The 15,004-nt window shown below is 39.0% G+C and overlaps 3 protein-coding genes across 4 annotated transcripts; 2 read left to right on the top strand and 1 right to left on the bottom strand.

Annotated features, from left to right (window-relative positions):
* Positions 1 to 215: 215 nt before the first annotated feature.
* On the bottom strand, positions 216 to 13,291 carry LOC107190930 (glycerol kinase-like). Of its 2 annotated transcripts, XM_015579834.1 has the most exons (12): positions 13,099 to 13,291; positions 9,292 to 9,656; positions 5,511 to 5,590; positions 4,232 to 4,490; positions 3,632 to 3,849; positions 2,992 to 3,204; positions 2,427 to 2,537; positions 2,089 to 2,345; positions 1,606 to 1,811; positions 1,380 to 1,523; positions 1,211 to 1,297; positions 216 to 811 (listed from the first exon to the last, which is right to left on the bottom strand). In XM_015579834.1, exons 2-12 carry the CDS (start codon positions 9,476 to 9,478, stop codon positions 714 to 716), a joined length of 1,860 nt encoding a protein of 619 aa, XP_015435320.1. In that variant the 5' UTR covers positions 9,479 to 9,656; positions 13,099 to 13,291; the 3' UTR covers positions 216 to 713. The 2 variants fall into 2 exon arrangements, with proteins under 2 accessions (XP_015435320.1, XP_015435321.1); XM_015579835.1 differs by lacking the exon at positions 13,099 to 13,291 and having other exon boundaries at positions 9,292 to 9,670.
* A 434-nt stretch (positions 13,292 to 13,725) lies between these two features.
* On the top strand, positions 13,726 to 14,142 carry LOC107190977 (cytochrome c oxidase assembly factor 4 homolog, mitochondrial). Its single transcript, XM_015579897.1, has 2 exons — positions 13,726 to 13,956; positions 14,035 to 14,142. Exons 1-2 carry the CDS (start codon positions 13,852 to 13,854, stop codon positions 14,140 to 14,142), a joined length of 213 nt encoding a protein of 70 aa, XP_015435383.1. The 5' UTR covers positions 13,726 to 13,851.
* Positions 14,143 to 14,160: 18 nt separating this feature from the next.
* On the top strand, positions 14,161 to 14,653 carry LOC107190976 (peptidyl-tRNA hydrolase 2, mitochondrial-like). The gene has a single exon (XM_015579895.1). The coding sequence runs from the start codon at positions 14,228 to 14,230 to the stop codon at positions 14,573 to 14,575; it is 348 nt and encodes a 115-aa protein (XP_015435381.1). The 5' UTR covers positions 14,161 to 14,227; the 3' UTR covers positions 14,576 to 14,653.
* The last annotated feature ends 351 nt before the right edge of the window (positions 14,654 to 15,004 follow it).

The following is a 15,004-nucleotide window of genomic DNA, read 5'->3' as shown; positions in this document are numbered from 1 at the left end:
GTTAAAAGTAGCATACAATTCGATTTCGTTGTTTCGGCTTATGCAAGTTTATTTGAGCATAAAAACCAGAGGAACAACAAACGTATTTTCGGTACAAGAAAACGAACGTGTGTTTCCGTGCATGCTTTTATAATGCAATCGTTTTAACAATATACTATACAGGATTCCTTACGACATAACGAATAAGTTAAGAATTACAAAAAGAGAGCGACGGAATTATAAATTAAACGATACTCGTTTAATCGGTTAATTAATCGTACAGGTTTGACTGGTGTACATCTTTAAGTAACAAACAAAATTATGCATAATTGGACTGATTCGGTATCCGTTATCTTGTATTCATTAACGATAAAATATAACGATTGCTTTGCATTATTGTGTGTGTGTGTGTGCATCTTTGCCTAACATTTTATATCCTTCGAAATCGATAACACGTTATTTTCTCTGCTTCGTCGCTCTGCGTTTCGTTCGATTATGTTATCTTGATCTTTCGTTGGCAAGTTTGAATACGAAGTATTAGAGTGATTCTACTGTAAAGAAACAGACTCTTGTACTGTTTCTTTATTCTGTAATCGGATATTGTTGTCTGAATTCTGAAACTACTACTGTTGATTAAGTTGCTTGGCAGCCTTGCTCCTACTCTGCGCTTGCATTTAAAATACAGGTTACCTGGCATCTAACTGAATCTTCGTTGTAATTACGTAAACCTGTTGTCACCGATTTTCTAAATAATAACTTAATCGTAGTAAGATAAAACTCGTCATTAAGAACCAACTCGCAGGGATCGACGCCAGAACGCAATATCTCTCATCTGAAACATTGTCAATGTTTATTGGTATTTAGGTTAACGTCAATCTACATTCATATATTCGTATTAATGTTCATTAAAGACGTTCACGAATCATGCATTTATTTGAACAACGCGTGCAGTAATTCTAAATCATACCGAAATATCACGAGACACAAGAATTAGAGTAATGCCAGGAAGAGGAATCGTTTTATTTATTACAAAATTATTTTACTTTTCTACGTGGAATCTGTAAAGGGGGCTGTGACGGAATGGTAAAAAGACATTGTTTTTTTGTTTACCATAGCATATGTACATAAACGTATACACATATATGTATTTAATATCGTTAGAGAGATGTAAAGTACCAAACCAGAATAAAAGGAGTAAGCAGTAACACACATAACACAGACGCAAATTTACCTGTCATTTGGTCAGACTTCTTAATTGCAGCCCATCCTAAGCTTCTTTCAACTGCCATCTTCCATTTTTTGTACCTAGCATCTCTCTCTATAAAAACAAACCGAATATAATGCTACATAGAGTAAAATATAAATATATAAAACACCTCATTGTCGGTTATGTTTGCTACCTTCTGGTGTTGTAGTTGGCAAAAATGTATCCGTTGGTACAGTCTCCACTTCTTCACCTTCCAGCTCCCAAAGATCTATACCCTCCGCATGCCCTGCAGCCATCGCTGCTCCTAAAGCTGTGATATCCGGCATAGTTGACCTGACTTTTGACACATTGAAAAAACCAATCAATGATATACTTTCCATCCTACAAAACATACACCCCCGGAGATAAAGTGTACTTACATACTGGCGTGCCGCAAAGATCTGCTTGCAGCTGCATAAGAAGATTATTCGTCGACATTTTCCCATCTGTGTGCAACTTGGTCGGTGGAAAGCCGCAGTCTTTGTACATAGCTTCTAAAATATCTCTTGTCTGGAAGCAAACGGCTTCTAACGATGCTCTTATTATATGTTGCTTCGTGGTGAACGCGGTAAGACCGCAAATAATTCTGCGCACGACAAATATTCTTCCGTTAATAAACGTGATTACACGTACGTACAGTGACTCGCGAATTTTGTTCATCGAAGGCTGCCACATTTTATTTCACAGGATTACGTACGGAACTACGAATCTTATTTCAAAATTACGAAAAATTTAAAAGTAAAAAATCATGTGGATACATAAATACAAATATCATAAAAATTTGTACACTTAATTTGAAAAATATACGAACGAAGTACATGAGTCGACTGTATAGAAAACGTCACAGGAAGTTAATAATTCACCCCCTCGCGTCTTTTCTCCAATACGGCGCGTAGAGTCCCGTGAAAGCCGGCACGAAATACACGTCCCCGGTACTAAAGACACTTTCAGCCAAATGTTCGCTCTCGTGTACATCCTTTATTAGCTTCAAATTATCACGGAGCCATTTAATGGCGGCTCCCGCCACAGCGACCGATCCCTCCAGCGCGTACACCGCCGGACTATTCGGACCGAATTGATACGCAACCGTTGTGACCAACCCGTGAGACGAATAGACTCTCTGGAAAAAGTATTTTTCAACAATCATACATATATATATACAGAAAAAAATCATATGATATTTTTTCCACCGAATACCAACCGTTGTTCCCGTGTTACACAGTAGAAAACACCCACTCCTGTACGTGTTCTTCGCTTGGCCACTCTTTAAACAATTCTGACCAACTAACGCAGATTGTTGGTTCCCTAGAATCTAATTGAAACGAAACGAAACAAAAAAGAAAAACGATGCAATCGACAAGTATAAATGTACCGTTTTATATATAACATCGGATTTACGAATTTTGAACGGATCTGTTTCGTTTGTTTTTTTTTTGGTCAAAATAGTTTCTTCACCTAGAATCGGGCACAATTTTATTCGAATAGTAGATAGTGAAGAGCAGAAGAAATGTCGACTCATTCGAGAAGAAGTATTATTTTATTATAAAAAATGGAATTTCTACGAGTCTACGATTAAAAATGACGAGATATTTTTTGTTATCTTTTATTTGTTATTCGATATTCTTTATCTATATAATGAATTTGACCGTTTCTGGTTTCATCGAATAAGCCGGAAATCGATTTTCTGATAATCCACAGATCGACCACGTACCACCGGACAGACCAAAACTCACGAACCCGCGATTATGGGATCGAATGGTACTTACACCCGATATGTGGATACCCTTTAACGGATCGATCGCGATACTCCCGTATATTTCAGCGCTGCTCCTGATTTCCGGCAATATTTGCATAGGAATGTCAAAATATCTGCACAATGTCGGATCCCACGAGAGGGTTTCGATGTTCATTAACATGGTCCTGGAGGCGTTCGTCACGTCGGTGATATACAATCCACCGTCTTTGCCCCCGGTTAAGTTCTGTAATAATTTTTTATGTTGTTATCGTATTGTTTTCTTTTTCTGTTTCAATGAATTTGCTTACAATCTCGAATTATGTTCATCCCATTATTCCTTTCGCTTCAAAGGCACAATTAAATTCTTTGACCATCCTAGACAGGTTCTACATGCATTGAGACAGAATTTTCTTCTAGACTTTTATCAACATTTTACTCCGTTGCAGTATTGTAATCCATTTTTATACTTTATCACAAGTGGGGTTAGTTGTCACAAGGAACATTATTCTGGTTATTTTTTTCTTTAAATTACAAATACCTACTTTTTTTGTTACGATGAAGAAAATGTTGAAATATTTATTAATTAGAGAGAAAAAAATTATGAATTGAAAAATGTGACAACCATCCCTGATTCGCCCTACATAATCTCCCATATGTGTACATCGACATACCCAAACGATCCAAGTGTCCATGGTGCCCACTTTGCATCGGTTGTCCCTCATCGCTTTCCTAACCGCGGTCACGTTGTCCTTCATCCAACGAATCTTCAGCGCGGAAAAATACGGGCTGACCGGTAAACCACACAACGGTTTGATATGGTTCTTACTTTGATCCGGAAACTTGGCTATTATCTGATCGACGATCGAAACCGTCCTTATATCGGACCACACTGAAACAACGACAAGTATCGTAACACTAAGTTATAGATCGTGTTATTGAATTTTTGTCGTTTTGCAGGTTTTTTTCTCGAAATTTTCAAGGCCATCGACGTTTTATTTTTGAAATAACTACACATTTTCTTTCTATTTCATCGTGTAGCTCATGAAGAAATACATTCAGATATGTACTATGATATGACCTTGAAGTGACTTTGAACCCCGAAAATAAAGTTGTCGACCTTGAAAACTTCGAGAAAAAAATTTTAAAAAAAAGAACAGTTAATATCATTCGAATTATATGTAAAATATTTTTTGCGTTTCCACAATTAAAAAAAGAAATTCGAGGGGTGTCACACGTAAAGGGGTCACCCTGTATAATTCCCGGGGACATACCTATCGCGTTATATAACGGTTCACCGGTGGTTGCATCCCACGCGACGGTCGTCTCCCTCTGATTCGTGATACCGACCGTAACAATCTCCTCCACTTTCAAGCCGAGCGCGTCCAATTTCTTCACGACGTCCTTGATGCACGCCTTCACAGCGAACAGTATCTCCCGCGGATCCTGCTCCACCCATCCCTCGCGAGGATTGATCTCTTCTATGTCGATCTGATGGGAGGCCACCTCGGCCACGTGTTGCGCGTTGAACACCTGAAACGGTAATGGACAAAATCGAGCATATATGGAGTGAAGGTACCTAATAATAGCCTAGCAAACCTTAAAACGCTGTGAATTGAATGATAATTCATATTTTTGTACGTAATTTGAATCGAAGTAATTTTTATTATAAAGATAACGAAATACGATTTTTAAACTATATTTTTTACGTTCCGATGTAAATATTGGAGATATAATGTTAATTTCGGTTGCTCCGTAAATTTCGTATTGGGAAAACAATTCGATTCTGGGGACACTAAAGGTTGTCGGTATTGAGAATACGCTCTTAATGTACCAGAATCCGACTTCTTGAGACTTTCTCTTGAGGGACGTATCCAAGCAGGTAAGTCACTATTATTGACCATTCTCCGATGACTAACGTGTTTAAAATAACATGTTCGAGAATGAATCATTTGACGCTTACAGAAATACACATGTATACGAGAGGTGCTTGGCTGTAATCCGTGTTCCAATCGGTAGAACACGTGGATAACACGTATTCCATCAATCGGAAACATAGGATTCCAGCTGCACAGATGTTTTTTTACGTGAACATGAAACGAATCAAAACAAGATAAAGGATAGATGTCCCAATTACAGTCACCTTAAGATTGTAACGTAACTTTATTATTTTTATTAAGTAAAATGAATAAAGTGGCAGTATTAGGGGCAGTGGTAGTAATTAGGGCGTTTTCCCTATGAGCATAAATCTACTGGACCGCGCAAGGAATAATGCAATTTTCCTGATTTTGAATGTTGAGATACAGAATCAATATCACAGTTTCTGGACTTTTCTTCGAACGTAGAACACCTTTCCTTGGGAATAACTTCGATCTCTTTTGATTCTAGACGACTCTACGTAGATGTGTACGTGTACGATTTATTTTTGATATTCAAGTAGACACAACAGAAAAGCAAAGAATTTCTCTGATTACGTGTAATCTTCGAAAGATTTCCCGTTCCATTGATATCTACGCAGACGAACATTTACGTATTACATAAACATTGGCTCACCACAAAACGAACGGTCCGCGTGCCAACGTCTATTACTCCGATAAGGGGGCCTGGTTTCTTCGTCGAGCTTGTCATTGTATCTGAAAGATAAAAACAGTGTTCTTCATCACTCAGTGTAACACGTCCACGTTGCACGCTATAAAAGCAAAAAAAAAAGAAGAACGGGTGTACGTCGTGGAACTTCGGAACGACAAGATCTCTTGTATACACGCGATTCTCGAATACAGGACCGTTCGATTTCACAAATATTCTTACAATTCTTTTATAATTATATTCTATATTACAAACATTTTCTACCTCCTCTTCTACGGGCGAGGACCAAAGGGGCCCTAGCAGTCTTACCGGGTTTACAACTTACAACTCGACACGTTTCGCTTTCGACGCGTATTCTCCCGTCGTTCATCGTAAACGCCGTTCAATCACTTTAATAATCACAAGAAATAAAACCGAACAACACCTATTTTTTTCTCTATTCACTAACCTAACACGCACATCGTGGACAAGTTCAATGCAACGAGTTCTAAGGTGAACACCGCGTGTGTCCTTCACCCCGTTTTCAACTGAGACGGAGATAGTTCCACCTTCCCTGGGAGCCTCAAAGAATCCCCCGCTGGTTGTTTGACACTCGAAAAATTATACTTTTGTGCGATCCGCGACAACGTTCCTCCAAGGAAACGGAATGTACACCGTAAGAAAAAAAGAGCCAAAGAAGGGCCTCCTACCATTTGTTTTGAGGAATTATTGATATTTATGTCGAATTAACATTCGATTTAAAATTTCTTTGAGTAATTGAAATAAATTTGCCAAATAGTAGGAGACCTTTCCCCTACGCCACTTTTTCCGCCACTTGATCGTTAAAGAAATGTCACGATAATTCCTGGAATCTTCGACGGTCTGTCACCGGAAAAACTTCTCGTGTCACGGTTCAAAGAGCTCCGATAATTACATCACGCCAAGTTTGTTAACCGCGCGGAAAGAAATCGGCTTATTTTTCACGGCACTTTGTTTTGTTTTCAAGTCGTTGACCGTTAAAGGAGTTTCGACCGCGAAACGGGGCGCGAACACTCCACCGCTGTTCGAACGAGAAACCACGCGGTGGAATGACGGTCGCGGGACGTTGCTTCCAGCTTTTTTAAATTGGAATACGGTTACCACGCGTGTACACGTCAAAAACGGGAGAGTGAGAGACGGATATGATTTGTCGCCGTTGGAGGCTCATTATCCCTGGTTTCCTCCTCTTGACCCACACTCTGCGCCTTCGCAGAAATCGGAGATAAGTGAACGACAGCGTTTGGGATACGGGGACACGCGACGCAGTGTGTGTTGGAACTCCGGCGTCGGAAATAAATAGGTTAAGTACGGGGAAAATGTTCCTTCGAATATGTAATTTAACGAAGTTTCTTTATACATTCAGCATTGTCTCTTCTGTGGTCCCTTTTCTTATAATATTTCATTCTTAAATATCGAATAGATTCATCTGTTTTATTTCTTTTCGAGAACGGTTGCGCAAGATCTTCGTCATCGCGTAATTAAGCCGATGATACTATGCATCGGCTTTTTTCAAACGGATACTAAATATAAATGCGCTGTCGAACCAGACTAGATTAAAAACGTCTGTTCGTTGTCTCAATGGTTCGTCGGTTGAACCAGGACCTGTCTGGTCCCAAGCTGACGGTTGTAATAATTAATTTTTCGAATTACAAACTTCCACCGGATGATTCTGAAAGGTCATTCCACGATCAAAAAAGAAAAAGTAAAATATTTCTTATTTCAAATAAAAAGTAATTCATTATTCTCAAAAGAAATTTATTTTATTCGCAACGTTTCTATTTCAAGGGTATCAGTATCAATTTTTTATTCTATTAAAATTTCGTTTTGAATGTCCCCACTCCATTGCCCATACAGGTGTCGAGACGTGCGCTCGCGCAAGAAGTAACGGAACGAGGGTGGGGGGAGGGACACGTGCACGCGACGGCGCCACGGATTCATCGAGAGAACGCACGTGCAGCCATGGCGTGTGCACATATTTACTACGGCGCGATCCGCCGTCTCCCGCCTTTCGAGAGGCAGAAATCCAACGGCGAGGTTCCACGTGTGCTTGTGACAGGCGAGGCGAGAGCACGAATTGGTCGGCCTGGGGAGGCTTGTCCCGTCTTTTAAAGTCGCGATGCGTCATTATCGAGCGCCACGCGACGGAACCACTTCGAAGCACGAACTTTTTTTCGCGGTCTCTATACGTATGTATGTACATATGTACACGCGTCAGGTCGAGTTGCATAACTCCTCCGTGCACGTGAATTCTTGCCCCGTTTCTCTTAGGCCACATCGACCGAATTACGATATCGATTTTCCCTTTTGCAACCCTTGAAACTGAGCCAGTACAGAAGCATTTTTTTCAGCGGGCTCTAGGTGTGTGACTATTTCGCTTAATGGGTAAACGCGGCCCTGTGTACAGTGGCGGCTGTAGATTTAAATCGCGCGCTGAGACCTGTCAGCTGGTTTAAACAAATTTCGTCCTTGAAGAGGTTAAGAAAAAACAGTAGAAAGTTTTCTTTCCTCTGGTTTCGATTCTAAAAGATCGCGTCCTAACACTTGGCAATGGAACAAGGTGACGTGGACAGAGTGAGCACGTCGACCTCGTGATGATACGCTTCACGTTGATGCATTATGCACCACCTGGCCCGTACGATCTGCCTGTGAATCACGGGGACCACTCGTTATTGGGTGACATCGTAACACACCGCCGACACCGCGTCCAAATTTCGACACATCGTCGCCCCACGACTCCGTCGTCATTCGTTAGGACAAAGCTCGGGACGTGAGAGTGACCGTGCGAAAAGTTCGTCTTGTGGAAGGGGGATATTCTACCTTGTGGGGGCGTGCAGTGGGTGATTTTTTGACGAATTTTTTTGTACAAAAACTGTTCGATAGATTAATTCAAAGTTACTATTCTACCTGAAGGCAGGGTTGGTCACGTTTTATTTCAAATAAAATGTGCCCTAACCCTGCCTGGTATATACACATGTGTATCGGTGTGTTTATTTCGCGATGGTATGCCAATGACATGATGCACAAGAAGCGCGCAGACGAAGTGACGCCCGGAGGGCGTGTTCGTGCGTACGTCGTCGTTGATCACACCGCCGTACCCTTTTTATTTTTATAATGCACCGTACGGCCGTGAATATATGTACACACTTCCGAGAGAGCCCTCCCTCTCCCTCTCTCTCTCATGGTTTAAATGAAAATGAAAATTTCTCGAACGAAATCGACAGAGGAAATCCCCAGTTTCCGTGTGGATTACATAAAGGAATTTTATTTCGGATCTGAATCAACATTCAACGATTAAAGTTCAAGTTTCACTTATCAGTAGCCAGACACAGATAACCTTGATGTTTAACTCATACATACAAAATCCCCGATAACTTTCGATTAAAAGATCCTCCCAAAAAAACGTGGCTTATCCAAAGAAACAAAGAACTACCTACATCTAAATCCTCATCTAAAGTATCTCTATCGGTTAACCATTTCTTTAAGATAAACTATTAGGTGTACAAATTAATTCTTGACTTACAATCGCCATCATTTTTTCGAGCGGGTATTCGCTTTAATTATAGGGAATATTATCAAGACTGAACTGTATTTTGGTTGTTTGTAAATCAACGACAACTCTATAAAAAGAAAGCCACGAATTAACCTGTACCCATAATATGCTTCTGTATTGCTTTCGATCGAAAAACAATTAACGACCGAATCTGATACAAGAACTTCAAATTTCACTCACCTTTTCCCTTCTCCTTGAACGAGTAATACTTGAAGATGCTCGTTTTTCGGCCAGTTTGGGTGCGCTCCAGCTCCGGGAAGCTTGGATTCTCGTCAAACGTTCCATCCTCATCGGCCTCCATCTCCTCCTCCTCCTCTTCTTCCTGGTCTCGTTTTTTCACGTTCCCGGTTGTATTTTCCTCCTCCATGATCCACGGATCGATTCACCGCCACCAGCTAGAGGACACACACACACGCGCGCGCGCGTCGACTTCTTCTGGTTCCCGAAGCGGAGTGATACGCGCGGGGTTCGGTGAGGGGCGGGACTTCTGCGACTCCGTTCGTTCCGTGGTACCAATACCAAGTTGCCCCAGAAACTTTTCTCCGCTGGAATCGACACGAAAGAATATCACGGTGTGAAATATCTAAGAAACACAAGACTGTTTATCGGAGTTCAGACTCTGTACATTGGCGCAGCTCTGAGAAAAGGTGCACCGGACGCACATTCGGCGGAGAGAATGGCGCGAGACTCGCAGCCCCGGTGTTTTCGTCTGCTCACCTTCTGCGCTACCTCGACACGCTTGTCCCTTACCTCCCGCCGGTTTCACCGCGAGCCTATCACGTATCGTCGTTTCACGTTTAGTCTCTCCCGTCTCTTCGTATTCGTCGTCGAGCGCGTGTCGGTCTGAGGATAGTCAAACGGTCTGCAGCGGGACAATCTAAAATTAAACTGACCACCAATTCGGTCTGGCGTTTTCCCTCTGATTCTGCATAGATAGGACGTGTACTTTCGTCGAGACAGATCGTCGAACAAATAATCGGTAGACGACGTTGGTAGCAGAATTGGGCAGAATTTTATTCAAATAATACACAGTGAAAAGCAGCAGTATCTAAGGGTGTCGTTCTGAGCTTTAAACAGTTAATGAGATTAAATAGTTGTTCGACAAATGTCGATTCATTCTTAAAGATGTATTATTTTATTATAAACATTGAAATTTCCATGTTTGAACAATTAAAAACGACGAAATATTTTTTTTTATCTTTTAGTCGTTATTCGAAACTTTCTATCTAGATAATGGGTTTGCTCATCTCTGGTTGGTAGTCCAAACTCCTCCACGAGCACGAGGGAAATAAACGTGTCGCAAAGTCGAGTGGGACTTCTCGTCGCCCGAGTTCTTAACTGTTGTAACTCCATTAAAAAAACTTTAGTTAATCTGCGAGCGTCTCATTGGTCAAAAGAATACAAATTCATCATAATACAGAGTGCCCTACCTAACGTGAACACCTTTAGTATCTCACTTGTTTTGGATTTGAAAAAAATTAATTTTACTAAATGCCCAAAATGACGTTCATCAATTTTGATACATTTTCGCACTAATCCCTCTACGGTAGTTATTTTTTTATTTAAATTTACTGTCACACATTTGTGGATTTTTCGTACTTCGGTTTACACGAAGGCCATACCGTTATACATCATTGGATTGGTCTTGATCTCAACTATTACGCCACGCGGATATAAATATGTAGTTCCATTTAAAAAAAAAACATAATGCATCAGAGTTGTTTAGAGACAGTTCAAGGAAAAAAGTAATTCAGAGTTAGTTAGAGACAGTTTTGAAAGAAAAAAAGTCATTCAGAGTAGGAGGTTACTTTTCCGAAGTCTATCCTAAATTTTGAAATAAAATTCGCATGTTGGTAAATATGGTTGAATAGAGGTGACAGTCATTCGTGAACATGTGAGTCACTGTATGGTCGTACTGAAAAACTGTATATGCGCACGATTTCGGGCCACGACAGAAAAGTATTCGCGCTCTTCAAGGCTACTAGAATCGCACCATAATGCCGTGCGACAATGCAAATTTGGAGGCAACTTTGACCGTTTCCGGGCTCGAATATTGGAAACAATATAACCGCGCGTATAACAAATGCCATCGATAAGTGGAATATATTGATAAGCACGAACCCGTTCTTCGTGTACCGATGCAAAAAGAATTCCATACAAATGTTTCTGATTAAGCTCTAAGCTACTACCCTTCTAACTTTCGACACTGCGAACGACTCGTTAAAAGTTTCGAACTTGCGATACAATTAATAGTAGACACGTAATTGGACGTGTTACCTACCATTCAATGGTAATTGAATTATCGTGATAAAATGAGATTGAGAAGTCGCGCGTTGAAATATCTGTGATGACGTATGTGTGTGTGTGTGTGTGTGTGTAGATTAATTGTTGTCGGTACACTACTTACAAATCGATGAAAGTTTGAACACTTCTCACGAAGGGGGGGAGGGGGAGATCTATTAACCCATCTATTGATTAAAGTCCACGATTGCAGAGATTTCCTTGTTTGATAAAATAAACTCGTGTTTGTCGATTTTAAATCGCCTCTCATTAAACTACAGGTTTACTTTATATTTGAGAATAAAAATCTGGTACATCACGCGATAAATTTTCGAAACCAAAATTTTTGGCAAAAGAGATAGTCACTGGGGTTACTTCCACAGTAAGTTTTGTTTTACAAGGCAAACACAAATTTTTTTTTTATGAAACACAGTAATGTGTAATGGAGTTTACCGGACAACAATGATGTCGTCTGTAATAGCCGCAATAATGGGCTGTTTTTTCCTGGGAAGCATCAGACTACCCGAGAGTAGATGCTTCGTCTCGTCCTTATATACTAATCGGACCCACTTTAAGTACTTGCGAGAAACAACGAATCACGGGTAACCGTCGTAACCATCTAGCGGCAATACAGGAACTAAACTAGTTTCTGTTGGCGCCATGAGTGTCGATTGGCGCGAAGATACAAAAAAATTCTGTTTCAATTTTATTACGAACGTACATTTGAACAATTTAATTACAAACAAATTAAAATACAATTAAATAACAATTAATAACAATTAAATAATAATTTAATTACAAAAGAATTTTTTCCTTTTGAGCAATACTTTTTCGATAAATCTTTGATAATATCTTAACATTAACAATATTGATAGGTAATGTTTTTGTAAAGATAAACATTTTACGCAAAATTAAGGTAAGCGATGATTTCTATAATACGGTTTCATTCACCAATTAATTACGAAATGCGACCGATTGAAATGAACCGTTAATTTAGGGCAATCCCCAACCCTGACCGTGAGATCTCTTATCACGTTGAATATATGTTTCGTCACACTGCATCCGTGACGTTACTGCGGCAGTGGTCAGTGATTTTTTCTCAACACAGACGGAAATTAATGGAATCATCGTAGAACGATACGGTTTAAAAGATGGAACTGTGATAATAGTATGTATTGTGTAAACAAAATAACTGCATGCAAGTATCCAGTTTCAAAAGAAAAATTTCAAAAATTGCTAAAAACAATGTTTTACAACTCGAAGTAATTCAAGTATTATCAAATTGTGAAAGGCTGCATCGCGTTGTTTGTGATTCCGTAACATTTTCAGTCAAGTATCTGCTTATTCTAAAATTATTTGTATGTAAAAATACCTACGACAAATGTGATAAACGTAAACGTAATATGCAAAGTACAACATTTTTTTTTACAATTGCTAACACCTGTAAGTTTAAAACCTTAACAAGTAGTAATGGGATATAGTCGCGATTGTGTTCTGTTATTTACATTCAAGATTCAGCGTGCATTACCCACGTGCTATGGAATTATGGGATCGTTATGTCACCTTTCAGTGTATAACGATGAAAGAAAGACACGGAACACAAATAACAGAAGTTTATTGTACAGTTTACTTCAACCGATTATGATGCTCTCGTCGAAAAAGAAATCGTTTAAGTCACGATAATTAGGAAAATTCGATAATACTCACGAAATCGTTGAAATTAACGGCCGGCCAACAAACCTTTAACGCCCCAGTTTGGACGCGATCGGAAAGAATGTCTAGTATAAGAGCGTTGGTACCTGACCCAAGCATACACGTTTTTTTTTAAGTGGATACGAGATAAAAATCAAAAATTACGATATTGGCGGCACATACACCAAGGCACTGTATGTCTCATGCTTTCGACTGTACTACGCCATGGCTTGTGTCGTCTGCTGTAAAATTTGAGACACCAGCGGCCATATGTCGAAACTAGCGCTACTCATTGCATTCTGAATTACGAATTTCAACTCTTATTTTGTGATTTTATTCTCAAACGCGACTTCAACCAAGAAGTATTTATACATTATGAAAAGAGAAACAAATGACCAATTACGATAATATTGTTATGTTTCCCGTCTAAATCAATTACTTGTTCGACTTGCACTTACCTTTGACTTCATTTCTACATGATAGAATTGCATTAGAAATCAATTTCTTTTCATTCTGATTATTTGAAAGTTCGTCACCGGTCGAAGATTGATAAAGTAACCCGTATAACGCTTTTTCGTTGCAGCTAGATCACTAAACATCGATTTCGACTATTGATGCATTTGCGTTACATGTTCACTTTGTTTTAAATACGGTCACGAAATGATACAGAACGTGTGAATATATAACCTCTACGTATTTAAATCGACAACTGCATCTATTAGATGTGTAGTTATCATTGATGCTGCATGTATTGTACTTAAATTTAGTATGAAAGTTAATTCAAGCATAACCGTGCAGCAACAGGATGTTGTCGATCCACTCGAGGAAATGTTGAAAAAAACCGGCTGTATGGAATTGCATTATCAAGTTCAAGTATTAACTTTGCGAATACGTTTAATCACGGAGAACATATCGTATGACAAAATGTTGTAGTGTACAAACATTTTTTAGGAGTGTATAGCAGAAACTCAAGATTGGAGAAAGTGTCGGGAGCAAGTAAAACAGTTTAAGGTTTGCATGGACGAATACCAAAAAAAGCGGGAAAAACAATACTCTTAATTCTGTAACGATGTCAGCTTTAATAAAGCATATAAAACGTGTGTTCAATTATACTTTAAAGTATTCAGATGTCAAAAATTGTAAAATGGTACTTGTTGTGAGGTCAGATATACCCATGGGAAAAGGGAAAACTGCTTCTCAGTGTGCACATGCTGCAGTAGAATGTTATCGACAGGCAGTTGATAATAAAAAATACCAACAGCTGTATGAAACTTGGTTATTACAGGGGCAACCTAAGATTGTTTTAAGAGTAGCTGATGAAGAACATCTAATGTCATTAGCTCGAAATGCTCGTAATGCTGGTCTTATTATTGCTATCATAAAAGATGCAGGTAGAACTCAATTAGTACCTGGTACAGTATCTGCACTTGGAATTGGACCAGGTCCTAAAGAAATCATAGATGAACTTACTAATAATTTGAGATTACTATAATTTTAAATATTCCAAAGGCTCTGCAAAATACATTCATTTAATGTGTACAGAAAATTAGTCACTTATCAGCATGCAAATAAACGCACATTATGTTGAAAATTGTGTTTTCTTTCAGTTCATATTTTATTAAACTGTTGGAAATTTATTTCATTCTACCTTGCCCCATACATATAATATAAATACTTTTAGTTTTATATTGGTAGTATTTATGTAGCAAAATATAAATTAAGATTTCAAAATAAATAATTAAGACATTCTGTTTTATTATACCATATATTCCAATTTTTTTTTTAAATCGAATTATTTAAACCGATACATCGTCATTATACATTATATATCCTATGAACATGATGTATTAGACAAAAACAGTTAAGTTAATTCAGTGCTTTGTTAAAATTGTACTACATGAAAATTACTTATACCAGTAAC

The sequence above is a fragment of the Dufourea novaeangliae genome, unplaced genomic scaffold, assembly GCF_001272555.1.
Source record: "Dufourea novaeangliae isolate 0120121106 unplaced genomic scaffold, ASM127255v1 scaffold208, whole genome shotgun sequence".
Taxonomy (NCBI): domain Eukaryota; kingdom Metazoa; phylum Arthropoda; class Insecta; order Hymenoptera; family Halictidae; genus Dufourea; species Dufourea novaeangliae.
The sequence above is the reverse complement of the archived record's forward strand: the minus strand, read 5'-3'. Positions and strand labels throughout refer to the sequence as shown.